Source organism: Salvia hispanica, chromosome 4, assembly GCF_023119035.1.
Source record: "Salvia hispanica cultivar TCC Black 2014 chromosome 4, UniMelb_Shisp_WGS_1.0, whole genome shotgun sequence".
Taxonomy (NCBI): Eukaryota; Viridiplantae; Streptophyta; class Magnoliopsida; order Lamiales; family Lamiaceae; genus Salvia; species Salvia hispanica.
The window spans coordinates 28,341,944-28,358,315 of NC_062968.1; the positions used below are offsets into that span (position 1 = coordinate 28,341,944).

Sequence of the window (16,372 nt, forward strand, 5' to 3'; positions counted from 1 at the left end):
GTTTGGAGAAGTGTTTATGCTCAAAATACAATTTTGAGAGGGCCTAGAATGTTGTTTTCAATATAACAATAAGAAAATTTTGGAATTCTAATAATAAAGAATAAAATCTGGGATTGTTTCTAAACCCAAGTAATGGGATAGCTGCAGTCTGCCACTGCTTTGACAGCTTACAAAAATAATCTACTCCACATAACTAGTGCAGATTCCGGCACCCTTCTCCACATGTCAACTCTTTTTTCATGGAGTCATAGGTTTTAATTGTTTCAATCAGAATACTAGGATCCTCTGGTTTTGGGTCTATCTAAACTACATCAGCATTCTAGTCTTCGAGAGGTTTGTGCGGATGGCCTTCCACGATGTTGTTAGCTCGAATGGTAGTGCCATTGGGAACAACTAGAGGGAATGATTTGGAATTTGTGTTGCCAGAGTGTGTTTTATGCAGATGATAGGAGAGCAAGTAATTACTTGATCATGGCTTCTCATTGTCTTCGTATTCGACTATCTTGGCAGACAGCTCTTCTGTAACAGCTTCATCGTTGAAGTTCTGATCTGACATCTCTGTTAGAAAAGATATGAGTATGTTAAAGAAATCATCACAGGTTTTCCGGGAGCAAATGTGATGGTAGTGCACAAAAATATGTCCAAATGGGATGGAAAATACCTATATTATCGCCATTGTCATTTTCACGTGAAGGTGACAAGTTGCTCGTATGTGTTGTTGCTGAAGGAGCCTTAGCAGACGAAGATGGACACCTTTTGGTTGCCTGTATTTTTGAGTTCCGATAGCGCTGGATCCAGGGACTTGACAATGGAACTTTACCTTCCTCTCTTTGGTCATGTTCAGATTCATCCTTTTGGAAGTCGACTTTAGACCAAAATCCATCTCGGTGAACCTTAAACTACATTGGCGGAAGAGGTTGCAAATAGCACACAGTAACGTTTAGGGATGGTTTCTGAATTTGGAAACTTATACAGATAGCATAACAGTATAACACTACAAAAATTACTACTTGATGGACAAAGGTAATTAGAGGTTAAACCTGTCCAGTAGTTCGGGTGCTCGTCTGCTTTTGCTTGAGAGGTTTTGATCGCGATGAAGAGCTTGTATGAGACTGCAAGCCAAACATCTCTATTGACTTGTATAGCTGGCTGACAAATGTTGATTCCATAGATTTGAGAAACAAGCAGTGTTTCTCGTCTGTCCATTCCTTTGCCATCAGCTCTCTTTCCTGACACTACAAGAACTAAATTGAATAAACTAAAACCAGGAAATCCATATAATTGCAAGAACCAACATACGGTTCAGTGCATATCAAAGAACGAGCATCAATGCACGAGGGTAAGGAATGTCTGTCCTCTAGATTCACAACCCAGGGACATTCAGCATTCAGGCAAGATGGAATCCTTATACAACCCTAACTCAGTCTATGGTTTAAGATACCAACTTTCAGTAACAAATTATAAATAGATTCAAGAAGATTAGTAGTAATTCAAGAACCAGCAAACATCATCATTGCAGGGCGCAAGGACGACTATATATACACTAAATTCAATTGATACTAAATTCCTCAACACAGGCAGAGGCAATCAGGAAAAATTAAATGATTTATACAACCTTATAACCATTCCATCAAGCAAATATTAGCATTTTCCTTAATGGGAAAAACAAACAAATGTAGTTCAAAGTTTGAGCGAACTCTAAGACGATCCATTAAACACGGTGAAATCCATCAAAGAAATGTTGGGAAACAAATTGAGATGCTCAAAGCTAATTCACTCTGCTACTCAGATTCATCTCTTTCTTCATAACACAGCCAACTAAATCTTCAAAATTGAAACAGTATTGTCATAAATCAGCTGTGTACTCCAAAAATTTGTAAACTTCAGCCACTTTTCAACAATAACACATGATACAGAAGAAGGCAATTCTTCTCATCATCTCATCAACAAACAAACAGTGAAATCGGGGGAAGAAGATATTCCTATTAAGATCAGCACATCACATAATTCTCCTCTTTCGATTGAACAACTATCAAATATCTCAAACAGTTGCTCTTTCGTGATGCAAATTTCTGCACAATTTTGCACGAATCACGGCATAATTATAAAAAAAATGTCAGCTAAAAACAAAAATTCATCAAAACTACTCCTTTTCCCAACTATAAACCATAATTATTTGAGAGGGATAACAGCGATTTACCACTAATTTGGAAGTCTCTTCTTGCTCGACAGAATTTCTCGAGGGTAACTCAGATGAATCCATACAATTTCTCCTTTTCCTTTGTCCAAAACCTCGAATCCAGAGAAAAAATTGAGAATTTTAGTGAAGTTAAGAGATTAAATTTCGATATTGTAATTGGTTGAGATATTTGTTTGGGGTAACCCTTGTGGTGTGGCAAAATAGTAAAAAGTTCATGCCACGTGGTCTACTTTACACGTGTTTGCCATAAACGATATTTTCATACTTTTTCCGTAGTTTTAAGTTTGCACTATATGAATTGTAAAAATAATTATTTAATTAGGTTTTATTCTAACCAATATAACTAAATATTAATAGTAATATGGAGTATAAATATTAGCCTAGAAATACCTAAGATAATGTGCTGTTGTCATTTTTATAATAATTAAATGTAAACGTTGCTGTCAAAAAAATATCTGTTTAATGTTTATTTCTTTATACATTAATTTCATGAAGAGCCAGTATGAAATAAGTATTGACTGACGTCATGATTTGTTGCAAAAGCTTAAACTGACAGAGAAATGTCAGATACTCCATTTAATTTAGACTCCAACAAAAAAATCTAATTCATTCAATGTATCCTACAAAATATCTATTTGGCTACTGTCGCAAGTTGAGTCATAAGATAAATATAGAAGTGTACTTATTTTTTAATTTTTTTTTATTTTTATAATATTGCTCTTTCTGCTTAATCCAATTAGCATCAAACTAAGATGAAATATCCAGATAATACTTACTAAATCTAATTTCTCAGTAGACTTACAATTTATATTCTATTGTCAAATTCACGCTTGATTGATATATTATCGAGTTAAATTTAATATAATAAATTTAAAAATTTGGAAGAACTCAAATTAATTCAAGTATTCATCATTCCTTTTAGTACAAAATCATTTTCTTTTTAGCATAATCTTGTCAAACTAATAAGATCAATTGGATATAGTATATAATTAAAAAGAAAATGATTTAGGGAGAAAATGCAGATATATTCAGCACCAAATTCGTTGCACAACAGCACAAACATTTAAATAATTTACATAAATGTTGTTATTTCCTGCAGATATTAACATTACTCCACCAACGTAGAAACAACAGATTTAGACAAAGAAGCAAAGAAAGAATTGAAAAATTATGCCCAAAATTGTTATCCAGAGTGATCTTGAGTTCTCTTCATATACATAAAGAACAAGCCGCTTACGCGCATTGAATCCGAATACGAGCATTGGTTTAAGCTTCAAACAACATCAAGCTTGGGGCTTTGGGTCGTCCTCAGCTATCACCGAGTCTTCTAGCCCTACGTGACCTGCATTAGGAGTCAAGTTCGCCTTTTCAGTCGAGTAGAAATAACGATGCCTCATTGTGTAGTCGAAGATTTAACATACCAAATAATGACACCAGAGAAGGAGGCCTTGAAGATGGATTTGAGCTCACATCTATACCTGCGCAACAACAACATATATAGGTTAATAGACTTCAAGAAAGGGCAAAGGGACGTCTTAAGTTTGGTATTCGAGTTCTATATCCGACAAAATCTTAGTTGCACGTAAGCATTAATATAATGCTACTCCCTATATTGCTTGAAGCATATGTTAAGCTGAGACCAATCGAAGCAATAACTGTCCGTGATCTTAGTGAAGGGCGATACCTGCGGTTCCAGCTGACTTAAGAAGATCTGATTTCTTGAAAGTGTACCCGATAAAATTTGCATCTTTCGATGTTAACATCTGTCATGCAAGAAAATCGACATGTTAGATCATCAGCAACTCGCCATGTGGTATCTAATCATCACAAGTAACAATTTTACAAAGAATTCCTTTCTTGAAAGCAAAAATTATCAACTTTATTAAATCAAAAACATGTATTTAACATTTCTTGTTTCTTGTTCAATATGCTCAAGTAAATGGCCTAATATTTAACCGAATTTGCAATCCTCTTCACAAGTTACCTTCCGCCATGGCCCTACTCTTGGTGTGCTAGATGGTGGATTTTCTCCCTGAGAAAGAGAGGCGAAAACATTAGAGAACATCGTCAAATGCTGCAAAATGGTATCGGTATAGTCTTACTCGATTATAAGAGAAAGAATTGATGGAAGATAATAGATGGAATGTCATACTTGCCTAGACTAACAAACATATTAAAACTAGTTTGAGACATATTAAAATGAACTCACTTCATCAAACTTTTCGAAATTCTGTGTATCCAAATCTCCATTCACGACGGGTTTGTAGGCAGCTTCCATTTCGTAGAGGCATTCCCATTTAACACCTCTAAACCATGGATGTCCCTGAAATCGAAATAAACTTAGAAATTATCAAATGATAGAAGAGGGAGAAAATCAGCCCTTCTCCGATACATGAAAATCAGCATTTTCAAATACATCCTTGAATAATGCAACATTTTACATACCTTTATTTCGTCCACGCCTCCTCTGGTCCCTAATCTCTTCTCAACGTCACATAACAAATGACAAATAAGATCCCTCGCCTCATCTGAGATTTTTGGTTCTTCGGGAAACTTTAGGCATGTTTTCCAATTTATTATCTGGTACAAAAGGAAAGATAGTTCAACGACAAAAGGTCACAGGAAAATTCAATACAATTAAATGCCAACGAAGTCTATATCAGAAAAGCTTCTAATGAAAAATGATCCAATAATTGTACAAATAAGAACCAGCTACAAAGAATTGATTTTTGGAAAGGTTAGCGAATAAAATTTTTAAGGTGGCATATTTGAGAGTCGATCGAGACTGTGTACCTTCCGACATGTCATTCTGGGATCATCAGAACAAAATGGAGGATAACCGATAAGCATTTCGTACATTATGGCACCTAAAGACCACCAGTCGCATTCCATCCCATATCCTTTCTTCAATAAGACCTCAGGTGCCATATAATCGAGAGTTCCAACAGTAGAGTACGCCTACAAGTAAGATTGTTGAGTGCATAACACTTTATATGTTATAGACATAATAGAGAAGAGAAAACAAAAGGAGACCTATGAACAAATTCATATAAAACCAAAGGAAAAAAGGAAATATACCAGGGCGCGACGGTTCCTTTTCCATTGTAGTAACTGCTCCTTTGCCATTAACCAGGGAGCAGTCAATTCATCAGCATTACCTTCAACGTCGGTTTTAGAATCTTGAGCCAAAAAATCGTCATCTTCCAACAATATTGACGAGTATTTCTCCAGTGTCTTACACAAGCCAAAATCAGAAAGTTTTAAATGTCCATTTTTGTCCAATATGAGGTTATCCGGTTTGATATCCCTACAGATTGCAAATTCGAACAAATGCCATATTCAATAAATCGATATTTAAAGGAACTTTATATTATATATGCACATGCTACATCATTTATATTAAAATGATACATAGAAGGATGAATATATATAAACCTATGTACATAGCCATGCTGGTGGATCGAGCTGATAGCTAGAATACTTTCCCCCATGTAAAACCGGGCAACGTCTTCAGAGAGGATATCCTCCCTCATCAATAAAGTCATGATATCACCACCAGGTAAATACTCCATGATGAGGTATAAAAAGTCAGAATCTTGGAAGGAATAAAAGAGCTTCACTATGCACCGACTATCAACCTCGACCATCAGGTTCCTCTCGGAACGAACATGCTCAACCTATAAGGAATCATCTCATCCAGTGAGTTTCAACAACAAAGTACATGGAAATATATTTTGTATCTTTCATTTTTCTATTTATATTTTCTCACCTGCCCACGGCTAAGCATATCCGACTTCTTCAATTTCTTCATGGCATATATTTCTCCTGTGCCTTTAGCTCGACATAGTCTAACCTGTATCACTTAACTAAGTCACGAACGAATCATAATAATCTACGTTTTCCATTTCTGGCCACACATAAGTACAAGTGAACGATAAATTTGCATTTGCTTCGGACCATATCACCCGCAGTAATTATTTTTGGATGACAAGGACAGGCTAAGATATAATGCCGTAGCATATCCAAGAATCATTTATACTTAATGAACTAACAATTCGGCCTAGTCACATTTAGTAGGAATTAGAGCAAATCCCTCTCTAAATTTATTAGGTAAATCGAGCAAATAGATCAGCTGAACTTGAGTTCACAAATACTAATGCCATATATATCTTCAATCAAGTGGCTCTTTATAGCACCAATCAAGACTTTTCCTTATAACCTTCTAAATAGATGAATCACATGATTCAAGTTAAGCTAGTCAACTGTGAAGTCTACTCTAGCTTAACTTTGGTAAATGATTCTAATAAACTCCTACAACTGATGAATCAAAGAGTGCCATCTCGTCGTTTCATCAATACTAAACCTATGAGGGTTCTTCTGCAAATCAGCTCATTGAACCAACAAGTAATCAGATCAAACAAATGCAAGTACAATGTGTGAAATCTAAAGCTGCAAACAAACCAACATACCTCACCAAATGCTCCTTTACCAATAATAGTCAATTGCTCGAAATCATCAATCCCTACTTTGTGCCTCTGCAACCTCATATACTCAGTCTCCCTCTTCTCCAAATTCCTCATCATCATCTCCTCCTCCTCGCTCGACACCTGAGCCTCCTGCGCCCTCCGCTGCAACGTCCTCCTCCTAATTAAACAAACCCCAAAAATAAAAACTTAAATCTCCAACAAAATGCACATGGATTCACCTAATTCATTCACATTTCTAGAATCCACACTAGTAAAATTCAAGTCAAATCCAATCAGCATCCCTTCAAAAGCAAAAACACAACAACTACAGATTCATCAAATCAAATTAAATCCAAAAGGCAATCAAGATTTTCACCTCTCCATGCGATCTTGCAACCCCTGCAGGTAATTCTTGTAGTGATTCTCAATAAACTGCTTCGCCGCCGCCGCCTTCTGCCGCGTCACCGGCGAAGAAACCGCCTCATCAGGCTCCAAGGTGAAGGCCCGATGGGCCTGCAGCTTCATCTGCGGGCTCTCCATTCTCACCGCGCTCCCTTCTCCCTCCATCAGACCCAGATCAAGAAACGGCAGCTACAGCAGCAAAAGGAGACAACAATTAGAAGCTTCCTCAATAAAGGTGCAGACTTTGATGTGAAATTCGACAGCTGAACCGTCTGCAGTGAGAATTACGAGGTGGAAAGCGAAGTACCTGAAAAAAGGGAGCAGGAAATGATGAAAAGAGACGAAGAAGCTGCTCGCAACCAACTCTTGTTTTGTTAACTTGTTGGGAGTTTCGATGCGAGATCGATCAATCATAAATTGCTTTTAAAATTGGTGGTGGGGTGTGTGCAAGCAGATTATTAGCTGTAATTTGTTCGGATTTTGAGTTAATCTAATTGGATTCGATGGATTGGAGATGTGGCAACGTGAATTTTTGGAAAGAACGAATTTTGTTATACTGTTAATTGAGGTTTCTTTTTTTAATAGGAAGAAACAGAGAAGCATAGTGTCAAAGAGTGGTGTCTTTTTGTGTTTTTCCTTTTTTTTTCTAAATTTGAGTTTATTATGGTTTAATTGCTAATTTTTTTTATAGTATATGACACGTTTTCTAAATTGTTAGTACAATAATAAAATTATAATATTGGCGCAACCTTCTATGCCTTTTATCGAATTATATGCGATATTTCAATTATTAATGTGGTACATAATATTATAGGATGTCTCAAACTAAAAATTGCCAATAGAATTTAAACATTTTGACTGTGTCGTCATGTATTTCACTGTCCTCTCAAAAAAAGTTCTATTTACAAACATTTTTAAGTGAAAATTTTGATTAAGATGACCTCACAAAAACAGCAAAAGGATGAAACGAAAACGCAATATTATCCCTTTTTTCTCATTTAAAATGAGGCATATTAAAACATAAATGAAAACATGAATTATATATAACTATGAATTTTAGGAGCGACAAAAAATTATTTTTGCAAATCGATACATGGGAAGTAATAAATTTAATACGAATGGTACCATAATTAAATAGGTGGGCATGTAATTTTGGACCCCATAACCCATATTATATATAGGTCTACAGATATAGATTTTTTCCAAAAAAATACTGTAATATATATGCAATAAAGAACTACAGTATATAGAAGAAGCCTCTAAATTGACAGAACACCAACTAATTATTTTACTTTTCTTTATGTTATTTAAAATTTAGATATATTTATATATAACTTATTTTACTTTTCATTAAATTTCGAATACACCCTCAAGTTACCAAGTACAGTATGTTGTAGTAGTAATTTTTTGTAAATGTGATTATTTTAATTAGGCGCCTTTGTCCCATTAATATAAATTGAGAGGATACTTTATTAATTAGTACATCGAAAAGACGTTTTAGAGTCTCATGTTCCTGTATTTATTAATTAATGTTAAAGCTCATTTGCCTGAAATATTTTGTTACGTCGGTGCCAAAATATTAGACCTAATTATTAATATTCTATTTTTAGTACACTAGCATTAGACAAAATTTGAGATAATTGTGGATAGTGGAAATTAAAAATGGCTGTCAAAATCATTTGTATAAATTTTGACCAAATTTCTGAAATTCGAACAAAATTGCGTTACAGTGAATTTAATCAGTTTGACCATGTTACCAGTTTGATCACATTTCGCACCATTATATTAACTCAAGAAAAATATTTTTGTATTGGTATTTTTGGATAAAAAATTAATTAGCATGTGTGATGTGTTGCATATTCTACTAATTCAGCTTTTCAACAAAAATGAGATAAATATATAGTAGTATTAAGGATAAAACTGTCATTTTACAATTTAATTTTAAAAATAATTTAGCTTATCAAACACATCTTACTAAAATTATTTTATTTTTAATCTTATATACCAAACATCAACATAAAAATCAATGTCATTTAAAATTTCATTTCATCTTTTAGGTTTGGTCTTATAGTCTTGGTCTTACAATGCTTTTTTTGACAAATTTATCATGGACTGGGCTCCGAGTTTACATTCAATAAAATTGGCCCAATCACAATTTTTTAAAAGTCGCTCAAAATTTGCTTCAAGAAGCCCAAGTTGGAATTTTTTTGATTATGATAATGTAACATAAAAAAAGATTGAAATGTAAAAAAAGAAAAGGCTTCCTTTGGGTTCATAATCTATATCTTAGTCTTGCTTCGTTTGTTTAATTAATTTTGTTCTGGCATATTTATACATATGAAATTCATGAATTGCCTATAAATATAGGAAATATACGATTTAAGGGTGTGTTATGGGTGATTTTGATACTGATGATCTCAATTCCCAACCTATTTCTTCACAGTTGGTGAGCTCATTAATCATGGAATTAGCTCCCGATTTAGGGTGGTGATGCAGGAAAATATGTCGATTTCAATTCTATTTTAGAATATTGGTATAGGAAATTGTATGAGCTCATTAATCATATGTCTAGAATTGAAGGTGAAATTGCTTATAATATCTTCAATGAAGAATCCATGAACGAAATTCCGGAGGACTTTAATGAGCTATGTCTTGATCATATTTTTTATTTAGTAAAGTACTATCTATCGATTGTAGCTTTCTAGTGTTGTCTATTTATGTTGGGTTTTGGTCACTCAAAAAACATAGAAATTCATTGCCACGACCTCTAATTTTAAATTTTATAGTTGAAATTTGAATTTCACACCACCAAGTATCGCTTTTCAATAGTATATTGAATTTCACATCTGAATCTAAAAAATTAAGTTATTGGCCAATGCAATTTGGACTAATGCCAAATTACTAAAAACTGAAAATTCGATTATAAAATAGAGTTAGTTATAAACCAAACTTGGAAATCTCTTCTATATTTATAGGAAATTAATACGTAAAAATAGGACTTTTTAGACATTTCCAAAAGAAATTTATCTTGTGAGTTTAACGTATATTTTGATTTCAAGAGAAACTTTATAAAAAAAGCTACTCCTACTTCATGAAATAGCTTCTCGTGTCTATCTTATTTTTCTTCAATTGTCCTTTCTAATCTCTGACACTATACTATAGTCTTCCACTATTTTCTGCAATTGCCAATTTGGACTAATGCCAAAGTACTCAAAATTTGATAAAAATTTAGAGTTAGTTATAAATCAAAGCTGGATATCTCTTCTATAAAAGTAAGACTTCTAGACATCCTCAATGAATTTGACACGAGTTAGTTATACAGCTATAATATTAAAACTACAAGTTGTAAAAAAATTATGTCGTTTTCGTAAGGAATTAATTTTATGTTTATCCCAACTCCAAAAAAAAGCAATAAATTTGTTTATATATATTTGAATCACGGGTTGTTAAGCCATTGGAGATTATTCCATCCTATTTTCAGCGACGTCATTTTTATTTTGCAAAAGTATATTTAAACACTCATTAGAGATATCAAAATTACTCTGTCTATATATATTTCATTTCATATGCCCCATTTATTTTACACGGTTGATTGCGGATAAGACTGTTAAAAGATTAATCGATTATCGAAACAAATAAAAATATTTCCATGCACTTAAAAACATAGAAAAAAAAAACAACTAAATCATAGGAATAAATTGTTGTAGTCGACAATTTTTGACGAGAAAATTTAAAAGCGAATTTTTTTTAACTAATTTACTAGAGCAATGACTAAGAGCAAAGTTTCTTAAGTACTTGATGGTGTGAAGATTATACAGAACAAATCTCCGATATAAAGGTATGGGCAGGTGGTTCATATGCCACTCTCAAATTTCTCCACATTCATTCATTAATCTATAAATAAATGCTCCTTCTCAAATCTTTCACACTTTGTTCTACCATGTACAAAAAATAGTGATCATTTTGTACCAATTAGTGAAGCCGTATTCCATTTCAGTTGTTCTAAATAAATAAATTATTTTTTATGACAAAAAACAATACTTCATACATCTTAATTTTTAAAATTTAGTAGGAGTATCTTTTATCTTTCCTACCCTACTCATTTTGTCTCACAATCAAGAATATGTACTCTTTCTTTTTTAGTCCGTCCCCATAAGAATATACATTTTCTAATTTTAGAAATTCTCATCTCTTATAAGGTGGGACTCATTTTCCATTAATAATACTTTAATTATTTTTTTCTTTATAAATTTTTATTTTATTAAATTTGCATTAAAACTCGTGTCAAATTCATTGAGGATGTATTATTTTATTCTAATTTATTTTCTCATTGGTCAGTAGTACTAAATGAAAGCATAAATATAGCATAGTTGATCCCTGATCCCTCCTTCACAATCACTGCTGTAGTAGTAATATCAGGTCACATTTGTAACGACCTGTTTCAAACTCACTACTCCCATCCCATCGAATATTCCGGCCATGGACGGCGCCGGAAAGCAGCCGCTTCTCGAGAAGCGCGTTGGCGGCGGCGGATTCTTGGAGAATTTCGGCGTGGAGTCGAAGACGCTGTGGGGGATTTCTGGGCCGGCGATATTCACCTACATCTGTCAGTACTCGCTCGGCGCCCTCACGCAGATCTTCGCCGGCCAACTCGGTGAGCTCGAGCTCGCCGCCGTCTCCGTCGAGAACTCTGTCATTGCAAATCTTGTTTTTGGCGCCATGGTAAAAATTCAATCTTGCTTCTTCTTTTCTCCTTTTCTTTTTGTGTTTTTATGAAGAATCGTGGTGTGGTTTTTTTTTGTGGGTTTTTATTTATTTCATGTTCTAATTCGATTTTGGAAATGAGAAGGTGGTGTGTACTGTGTAGATATGATGTAACACTGTGTTTCATTGCATATTTGGAAAATGGGAAAGATGCAATTTTTAATGCTTGTGTGTGTGTGTGTGTGTGGATATTTGATCAAACAGATTGTTAATTTTTTGAAAGAGCTTACTTTAATGAAAAACAGGGGAAATGGAAATTTTTTCACCTTTAATGATGTTGGAAGATGCAATTTGATATGAATGTTTTATTGGAAAGTAAGGAAGATACTGTGTGTGTGTTGATATCTTATCATTAAATATTTGTAAAGAGTTCAATTCATATTAATGTATGTTGGTTTATGATTAAGAAAACACCTAAGTTTCTAGAAATGTAAGATATGAACAAGGCATTTTGCTCTGAAATGTAACAAGAAATATGGTGTTGATTGCAGTTGGGAATGGGAAGTGCTTTAGAGACATTGTGTGGGCAAGCTTTTGGTGCAGGGCAGATCAGGATGCTTGGTGTTTATATGCAAAGATCATGGATCATCTTGCTCGCCACGTCGTTCTTGCTCCTTCCCATCTACCTCTTTGCTGCTCCTATCCTCACATTCTTCGGGGAGTCTGATGAGATCTCTCAAGCTGCAGGTTCATTTCATTCAATCTTTGAATATAAAACTTTAATGTAGTTTGGTGTTTGAACAAAGTATGTTTTTGGTGCAGGTAGGTTTGCGATTTTGATGATACCACAGATGTTTGCGTATGCGGTGAATTTCCCTATACAGAAGTTCTTGCAATCGCAGAGGAAGCTCATGGTAATGGCATGGATCTCCCTCTTCGTTCTGATTCTGCACACGTTCTTCAGCTGGTATCTAATCACGTACCTCGGGTGGGGGCTCGCTGGAGCTGCAATCACTCTCAACGTGTCGTGGTGGCTCATTGTGATCTTGCAGTTGGTGTACATCTTCTACACCAAGTCTGATGGCGCGTGGAGTGGCTTCTCTTGGCTGGCCTTTCGTGACTTGTATGACTTTGTGAAGCTCTCTCTGGCCTCTGCTGTCATGTTATGGTAAAATGATTTTGTCGTTTACGCCTTTTTCCTATTGAGGTTTGCATGGATCTTGGTTGATGTTGGTGTGACTTTGCTTCGATGTGCAGCTTGGAGGTATGGTATTTGATGGGGTTGCTAGTGATAGCAGGGTATTTGGACAACCCTGTGATACCGGTCGACGCCCTTTCAATTTGGTACGTGGCTCGTCTCGTTGCACTGTCCTTTTCTTCTTTTTCATGTCTTGATTGAGAGGAAACAAGATTCTTAATCTAGTTAGGTTTTGACAAGATTCTTGATATTGATCATGGATGGATGGCTACATAATTGAGAAAACAAGATTCTTGATTTTGTATTTTGATGATGGCTACATTGAGTTAGGATTTAAGACCTTGTGTAAATGTGTGTTTGCAGCATGAATATCAATGGATGGGATGCAATGATCTCAGTTGGATTCAATGCTGCCATAAGGTGCTCCTTCTTTCACTCGTTTACAAACGGAAATCCAACTCGTCTAAAACCCACGTTCGTTGCAGTGTGAGAGTCGCCAACGAGCTCGGGGCAGGCAATGCAAGGGCTGCAAAGTTCTCGGTGGTGGTGGTGTCGATCACCACCATCTTGATCGGGGTGGTTTGTATGGTTACTGTGTTAGCCACGAAGGATTTCTTCCCTTACCTCTTCACAAATAGTGATGCGGTGGCAAAGGAGACGACAAGGCTATCTACTCTCCTCGCACTCACTGTCTTACTCAACGGCCTTCAGCCCGTCTTATCCGGTACTACCTAGCCTATAATGCCAACGAGAGTGCACATAATTTCATCAATTTCGTAATTTCGACATTACTTTTGAAACATTGCAATAATGACTCGTGGTGGCTTGTTAGGGGTTGCCGTGGGAGCTGGATGGCAATCGATTGTGGCATACATCAACATTGGGTGTTATTACCTTGTGGGACTACCACTCGGGATACTCTTAGGCTTTATTTTCGACTTTGGCTCTGTGGTAAGAAATTCCTCATCTTACAATTTCATTATAGTTGTGCTATTTATTATGTTAAATTCGCTTATTTTTTTTGGTTTATTCCAATAAAGATAATATATGTATTATATGTACCGTTGATATTTTGAGATATCTACACAATTTTAACAATGAAAATACCTATTATCTATTTTATTTTTTTCATTAACACTCTAAATAAAATTTTATTCCGAAAAAGAAATATGTTCTGAACCACATGGTGAATATGTGCAGGGAATTTGGGGTGGAATGATTGGAGGAATTTGTCTGCAGACTGTGATCTTGATAGGCATCGTATCAACTAGAAATTGGGAAAAAGAGGTTTGTTTGTTCATTTATAATGGTGATAAATCGATAATGATGAAGTGTGTGGAAGAGTTTGATTCAAATTTCTCAACTTGTGTTATATATAGGCCAATGAGGCAGAGAGCCGTGTCAAGAAATGGGGTGGAAATCATGCCAACCAATACTGATGATGCAGTTTTTTTCTTCAGATTTTCAATTTTTAAAAAATATTTGGAAAATTTTGGGATTTTCTGTTATGATTGGGATTTAATTATAAAATTTTGGATTTCCAAAGTCAGTTTTTATATATTTTTAGTTGGTGTGTATTAATACCTATCAAATTTTCAGAATTTCATATCGGTCTAAACACTCATATATGTAAATTTCAACTATAGCTTATTTATTTATGTTTTTGTATGAGAATAGTAATGTAATGCTATGGTGCATGATATTAAAATTATTTGATAATTATAAATATCAAATGGTGCATGGTAGACGAACTAATTAGGCTAATAAAACTCATTTTATTTATTGGGTTTGTACATATTTAATGCTACTACTATGTATTGTAGTCCGGAAGGGTCTTAAAATCATTTTTGGAAAAAGTTATTATGGCCTGGGCTTAGAGTTTAGTTTGTTGAATATATCCAATATTCATACTTAGTTGAGTTCTTCAAGCTTTAAGCAGATTTCAAATAAATTGGCCCAATCGCAATTTTTTGAAAAGTCACTCAAAAATTTCATTTTAGAATTGCATATGTCAAGAAGCTCAAGTTCGAATTTTGTTGATTATGAAATTTTGTTGATTATGGAATAAGTTGGCCCAATCATAATTTTTAAAAAAGTCACTCAAAAATTTCATTTTAGAATTGCATGTCCACAAGCCCAAGTTGGAATTTTGTTGATTATGAAATGCTGCACGATCCAAAAGCAAGGCTTTATTTGGGTTATCATAATATAATTCTCAATCTTGCTTCATTTGTTTATTTAATTTTGTTCAGTCATACTTATATGAATTAATAGCCTATAAATATAGGAAATAAACAATTTAGGGGTGTGTTTATGGGTGGTTTTAATGTTATTCATCTTAATCCCTACCTATTTCTTCACTCTTTGTGGATTTCAAAATAAGTAATGAAAAATGGACGAGGAAAGAGTGGTCAATTTAACTTCTTTATTTAGATTGGTTCGATGAAGATTTTGTATAGGAAATTGTATGAGCACATAGAAATTTATGTGAGCTCATCAATCATGAAATTATCACCTTATTTGTTGGGACAACTCGATATAAAAAAGTTGATTATTTGAGATGGGATATCGTCTAAGAGTTTTTGAAAAACTAAGTTAGTAACTGTTACAACCGCACTTTGCTAAGGATAGCAAACACAGTTTATAGCGACTAGGGGAGGATTAAAGAAGCGGGGAAGAAAAGGGAATCTCGGCAAAACTGATATGAATGAAATTAAATTGGAATAACTGGCATGATACAAAGGAACAAAAGTTCGTTATTTACATTCCGGCGGAAGAGTCAAGAGAAAATGACACCGTGTATGGAGACACGATGCATCCAAGCATTTATCAAACTGAAACACATTCGCCATCTCTGCTACATCGCTCCTCGTCGTCAAGAGAAAATGACAACGTGTATGGAGACACGATGCATCCAAGTATTTATCAAGCTGAAACACATTCGCCATCTCTGCTCAACATTGCCCCTCCTCGTCACCGCTTAACTTGCATATTTAGAAATATATGCAGGGCTGAAGACAAGGTACTCAGTGAACACATTGCAGAAAATACACATATACATTTGAAAATATTGTCAAGCCATCATCACAGTAACACTCAGAGGTTTTATTGAAAAGACCTGAGCTTACTAAAAATATTCACATTAGGCTGCAGCCCCTTTTTCCTGTACTTGGCCCTTGGCCATATCTAAACATCTTGTGTCGTAGAGATGGTGTTCTCTACGGTCACCTTCTCTGCCAAATATGTCAGATATTAGGGCTGGCAAATCGTGCGGATTAGGTCGTTATCGGGTCAACCCGATAACGACCCAACCCAATAAGGCCAAACCCGAACCCAACCTGTTAAGGAAACCCCAAACCCGAACACGAACCCAACCCGCCACCTTCAAACCCGGACACGACC

The 16,372-nt window shown here is 34.9% G+C and overlaps 3 protein-coding genes across 5 annotated transcripts; 1 reads left to right on the plus strand and 2 right to left on the minus strand.

The window, feature by feature from the left end:
- Nucleotides 1-91: 91 nt before the first annotated feature.
- Nucleotides 92-2,352, minus strand: LOC125222736 (cold-regulated protein 27-like). Of its 3 annotated transcripts, none has more exons than XM_048125508.1 (4): nt 2,201-2,352; nt 1,041-1,235; nt 662-899; nt 92-558 (listed from the first exon to the last, which is right to left on the minus strand). In XM_048125508.1, exons 1-4 carry the CDS (start codon nt 2,261-2,263, stop codon nt 470-472), a joined length of 585 nt encoding a protein of 194 aa, XP_047981465.1. In that variant the 5' UTR covers nt 2,264-2,352; the 3' UTR covers nt 92-469. The 3 variants fall into 3 exon arrangements, with proteins under 3 accessions (XP_047981465.1, XP_047981466.1, XP_047981467.1); XM_048125509.1 differs by having other exon boundaries at nt 1,041-1,229; nt 2,201-2,349; XM_048125510.1 differs by having other exon boundaries at nt 1,041-1,244; nt 2,201-2,332.
- Nucleotides 2,353-3,204: 852 nt separating this feature from the next.
- On the minus strand, nt 3,205-7,590 carry LOC125223851 (serine/threonine-protein kinase tricornered-like). The gene is made up of 13 exons (XM_048127152.1): nt 7,376-7,590; nt 7,043-7,257; nt 6,670-6,844; nt 5,970-6,053; nt 5,636-5,877; nt 5,279-5,507; nt 4,994-5,158; nt 4,646-4,780; nt 4,410-4,523; nt 4,185-4,232; nt 3,885-3,963; nt 3,622-3,678; nt 3,205-3,542 (listed from the first exon to the last, which is right to left on the minus strand). Exons 2-13 carry the CDS (start codon nt 7,231-7,233, stop codon nt 3,484-3,486), a joined length of 1,578 nt encoding a protein of 525 aa, XP_047983109.1. The 5' UTR covers nt 7,234-7,257; nt 7,376-7,590; the 3' UTR covers nt 3,205-3,483.
- A 3,868-nt stretch (nt 7,591-11,458) lies between these two features.
- Nucleotides 11,459-14,638, plus strand: LOC125218787 (protein DETOXIFICATION 33-like). The gene is made up of 9 exons (XM_048120554.1): nt 11,459-11,790; nt 12,324-12,519; nt 12,595-12,940; nt 13,030-13,116; nt 13,334-13,390; nt 13,456-13,694; nt 13,803-13,921; nt 14,171-14,257; nt 14,350-14,638. The coding sequence occupies exons 1-9, from the start codon at nt 11,548-11,550 to the stop codon at nt 14,407-14,409; spliced, it is 1,434 nt and encodes a 477-aa protein (XP_047976511.1). The 5' UTR covers nt 11,459-11,547; the 3' UTR covers nt 14,410-14,638.
- Nucleotides 14,639-16,372: the final 1,734 nt, after the last annotated feature.